Genomic DNA, 4,106 nt, shown 5'->3' on the forward strand with positions numbered 1-4,106 from the left:
ATATATATGCGCCAATATAGAAACTAAACTTCAAACCACAGAGATTCAGTTAGAAGCTACAAAAATCAGTAGACCTCCTTATTTTGGCTGTATTTTTAATTTTATGTTGTTGCATACTTCTAGTTTATTTGAGCGTAATAACTGAAATGTGTACATATACGCACAATCACTCATTCACTCACACACAACTAGCCTATATGCAAACATTTTTCCATATAAAGCGGGGAAAATGATCCATTTACAGGTGGTCACTCAAAACGCATTTGGAGACACATTCCACCTGGCAGGTGGGAACATGTACACATACGTACATATCTAGAGCTCAGAACGGATTATAATATCAGTTGAAATTTGGCCACAGTCAAACGCAACAGCACCTACACTTGTCTTCCTTTTAAAATAGTACACTATATAATAATCACTTTCCCATATTGGAAAGTGTTTGCACAGTAGATACTAGAACAATATTTTACCCATTTATTATGAAGTCACATAATGTTTGTAAATTAATGGGAGTCAAACAATCCGAAACAAAGACCTTTTTAGGTATTGACATTTTATATTGACAGTCCCACTTTCCTGTGATAGGTACACATTTTAAGTTTTTCTTGTATTTTCTCCTTCTTTGCTTTATTACTCAGTTCCAGCAGTCAGTGTCATCAGAAGTGAAATGCCTCAACAGAAGCTCTTTCACACTTTGCGTCAACAGTCCTCTTGTCATCCGACAAGCCCTCCACCCCGAAGCTTCCAAAAAGGTGTGTGAGTGTGAGATGGGTGTGTTATTAAGAAGTAATTTCTTTTAAATTACGATCATTTTCTCCTTTTTTGTGTTCTTGGTTATACCATTGACACAATGGTGTCAGGATAACCTTTTCTTTTGAAATCTTTTTTTAATCTTTGTCTGCTGCTAGCTTCCTAGTGTGTCTTATGTCTTACTAAATCTTTTTTTTTTCTTTTCCTTTTCAGAATCTTGTCCTTCCTGAATGTTTCTTTTCATTTGTGGACATAAGGAGGGAGTTTTACAAATGTTGCCCCAATGCCAGCCCCTTGCAAAAGCTCACACTTGCCTCCATGTTAGAATGTATCCTTTGCTAGTAGTCACATTATTAAAAACTTCTTTAGCTGTATATTTCGGTGAATGGGCCAGGAAGATTGTGTGTGTTTTTGCTGAACTGTTCTTTAGCTTATGTACAGAACTGTATTAACTGAGTATATAGACTTTTCATTGCAAATCCACTTTAGGTTTACTGATGTAAAACAAAGACACAGATCCTTGCAGCATGGCACGTCAACAAATTCAAAATAACAGGCCAAGTAAACTAGTCAGTGTCCTTAACTGTGTGTGTGTAGATGTTGGTCTTCCTGCTGTGTCAGAGCAGTCGATGGGGGTGAGGGAGGTGAACAGCATGGTGCAGCTGACACTTCACATCCTGGCTGAGCCCTACAGTAAGTTACTTATACCCTTAAAATAATCAGACATTAACCTAGATGTTAAAAAATTAAAACAATATAGACATTTATGAACACCAATGCAGTGGCATGCACTATTTGCAAACAGTCATTGGTATGCATTAACCCTTGACTATCTGATGGCTTGTGTTTATAATATCAGCATTGTGACTGCTAGACTAAATTCTTTGCATTGTACCACCATCGCATTACATCGTTTTAATTGTATGACACTGGAACTTAGCCCAAATATTCAGAGAGAGAACACTTTTAACTAGAAGGTGTGGTAGTTTGATCATTGAAGAAGGTCTTAATTATATTATTGCTAATAACAAGCCAGAAATGCTTATACTTGGCTGTTTTAAACTACATTAGACCATTTACTGCAGTATGGGTGGATGTAAGATGACTCCAGTTATGTTTCACAGCAAATAAATCAAATTTTAATCAGACAGCTTGCCTTTGGCTTTATCCTCTTTGGGTGTGAGAAGTAAAAGGAATGCAGAGTGCTTGAAGCACACACTGCTTGGCAGGGTGAACCTGTTCACTACAGAAAGAAAGGGCATTGTTTTGATTCTCAGACGCATCAACACAGTCAATCATACAATTTAACCTTTTTTTTTTTTTTTTTTTTTTTTTAGACCACAAGTTCTCCTGTGTTGAAACAGTGAAGTACAAGTTTGATTCCGGCACATGGTATGTATTAACTTTTCAATAGTACATGTTTCTCACTCCATCTTTGTTCCTACCACACCTGTTCGTCTGTTGTTTACAGACCGCTAACCCCCCTTTAGCCATATTCATTTCTCAGACCTCTGGTTCTTAGCATTGATTACAGCAACAAGGAAACCACAAGTGTGTCATTAAAGCTGTCCAACTTTGCCATCAAGTGCTTACCTGGCTATCTAGTAGCAGAACACCAAATCCTGTTGCTCTCAGACAGTAAGAAGCCTGTCACCTTGACAACCCCCTGACATTTAATCATGAGTGTTTTACTATGTTAAGGACTTACTGTGAGTGGCCTCTGTGTCTGCAATCTATAGACAATTTCTTTATATATGACACGAGATGGTGTATTTCCTCAAGCTATAGTCATTTGCAGGGAAGTTTTTTTAAATAATCTGCTGTACTTATTCTTTCTTTGTAAATATAGTCAGAATGTCAATGTTTTTCCTCCCTCTTTTCAGTAGCAAGACAGAGCCAGTTGACAGTGAGACAGTGATCAGAGCGCGGGGGCTTCCATGGCAGTCTTCAGACCAAGACATTGCTCGCTTCTTTAAAGGCCTCAGTATTGCGAAGTATGTTGGATTTTATGGACATATTCCAACAGCCCTGTTACTCCATTGACCTTTTATTTAAACTTACACTGTTGGGGTGTTTTTGTTTTTGTTTTTTAAACAACTGGTGCTTTCACTTTTTCCATTGATTACAAAATCAGTTTTGGACATTTCTGTAGATCATATAAAATGCTCTTTTTCTTTTAGAAGTCCATTCAACCTTCGAGATTAGGGTTAGTCCATTTCATTAACTGTGTTCGTACTCATAAAAGTGTCTGTGCACCTGTGTTTCAGGGGTGGCGTGGCCTTGTGTCTTAATGCTCAAGGCAGGAGGAACGGTGAGGCTTTAGTTCGTTTCATCAACTCAGAACACCGGGACCTAGCCCTGGAACGCCACAAGCACCACATGGGTAACCGCTACATCGAGGTTAGATTCAGTTCGGTCATTCTTGTTCAGTCGTACGGTTTAGTTTGTAGGTTTTTAAATGATGATCAGCTGAACACTAAACCCGTCTTTAAGTATAAAAGTAGTTGTAAAGTGTTGTCTAAACTAAACGGTTTTAATGTTTGTTGTGACTAAATCTAGTTTTCTTCTTGTTTCTCAGGTCTACAAGGCCACAGGAGAGGAATTCCTCAAGATTGCTGGAGGTCAGATTTCAGATTTTTCTTTTTTTTTTCATCGCTCTCTTCTCATCATGTTTGTTTGAGGAGTCATAGTGAAAGGCTTTCTGTGTGAAGTAGACTTTTATTTCATGGCTTTCCCACATCTTTGAGGAAAAACAAGACCACATCTGTAAAAGAGCAGCTCTTTAGAGACCGTAAAATAGGGGATCTCATTTGCGCTCCAGCTCTCTCTCCTATTACCTGTGTCTTTACCTCATCCTAGTAACTCTCCAGCAGCTTATCTTGGACTAATGAAAGACGCTTTGTGAGGAGCTTTTCCCGCTGCCCCCCCATCCCTTCCTCATCCCCGGTCCAACCCTTTGAAGAGAACGTTCACTCTCTGCAACAGCAAACAGCAGCTCACCTGTTCAGTTCTGCCTCAAGCTGCACTCTCCGGAGGGAGAGGAGGTTGACGGCCAGTGAAAGGACTAGCTCATTGCTGATACAAAGAGGGTGTGAAGAGACAAAGGCAGGGCCTGGAGCCTCTGGACCATAGAGCAACAGCCGCCAGTAACACAGGACTGAGATAGCAGACAAAGAAACACAGTCACACAGAGCAGATAACTTACAGTGGTTGCCAGTCTGACTGTGGACTTTACTCAGATGAGTTAAGATCAGTACAGATTGACAGCACATTGGACTTTAACACTAGAAGTGCCGGGATTCCATAACTACTAGAACTGCCGTGAGCGGTCATTTTGACCGCCAGATTCCAAA

At 39.6% G+C, this 4,106-nt stretch overlaps 1 protein-coding gene across 4 annotated transcripts in view; it reads left to right on the forward strand.

Moving 5' to 3' along the window:
• The window catches only part of esrp2 (epithelial splicing regulatory protein 2), a 23,407-nt gene that overhangs the window by 7,818 nt on the left and 11,483 nt on the right, over positions 1–4,106 (forward strand). For 3 of the 4 annotated variants that reach the window (XM_034869772.1, XM_034869789.1, XM_034869767.1), the window contains 7 exons: positions 642–755; positions 967–1,081; positions 1,351–1,446; positions 2,091–2,145; positions 2,637–2,747; positions 3,021–3,153; positions 3,332–3,374. In XM_034869772.1, coding sequence (XP_034725663.1) covers positions 642–755; positions 967–1,081; positions 1,351–1,446; positions 2,091–2,145; positions 2,637–2,747; positions 3,021–3,153; positions 3,332–3,374 — 667 coding nt within the window. The remainder of the gene's footprint in view (positions 1–641; positions 756–966; positions 1,082–1,350; positions 1,447–2,090; positions 2,146–2,636; positions 2,748–3,020; positions 3,154–3,331; positions 3,375–4,106) is intronic. The other variant, XM_034869781.1, reaches the window with a different exon arrangement.

The sequence above is a fragment of the Etheostoma cragini genome, chromosome 1 (genome assembly GCF_013103735.1).
Source record: "Etheostoma cragini isolate CJK2018 chromosome 1, CSU_Ecrag_1.0, whole genome shotgun sequence".
NCBI classification, from domain to species: domain Eukaryota; kingdom Metazoa; phylum Chordata; class Actinopteri; order Perciformes; family Percidae; genus Etheostoma; species Etheostoma cragini.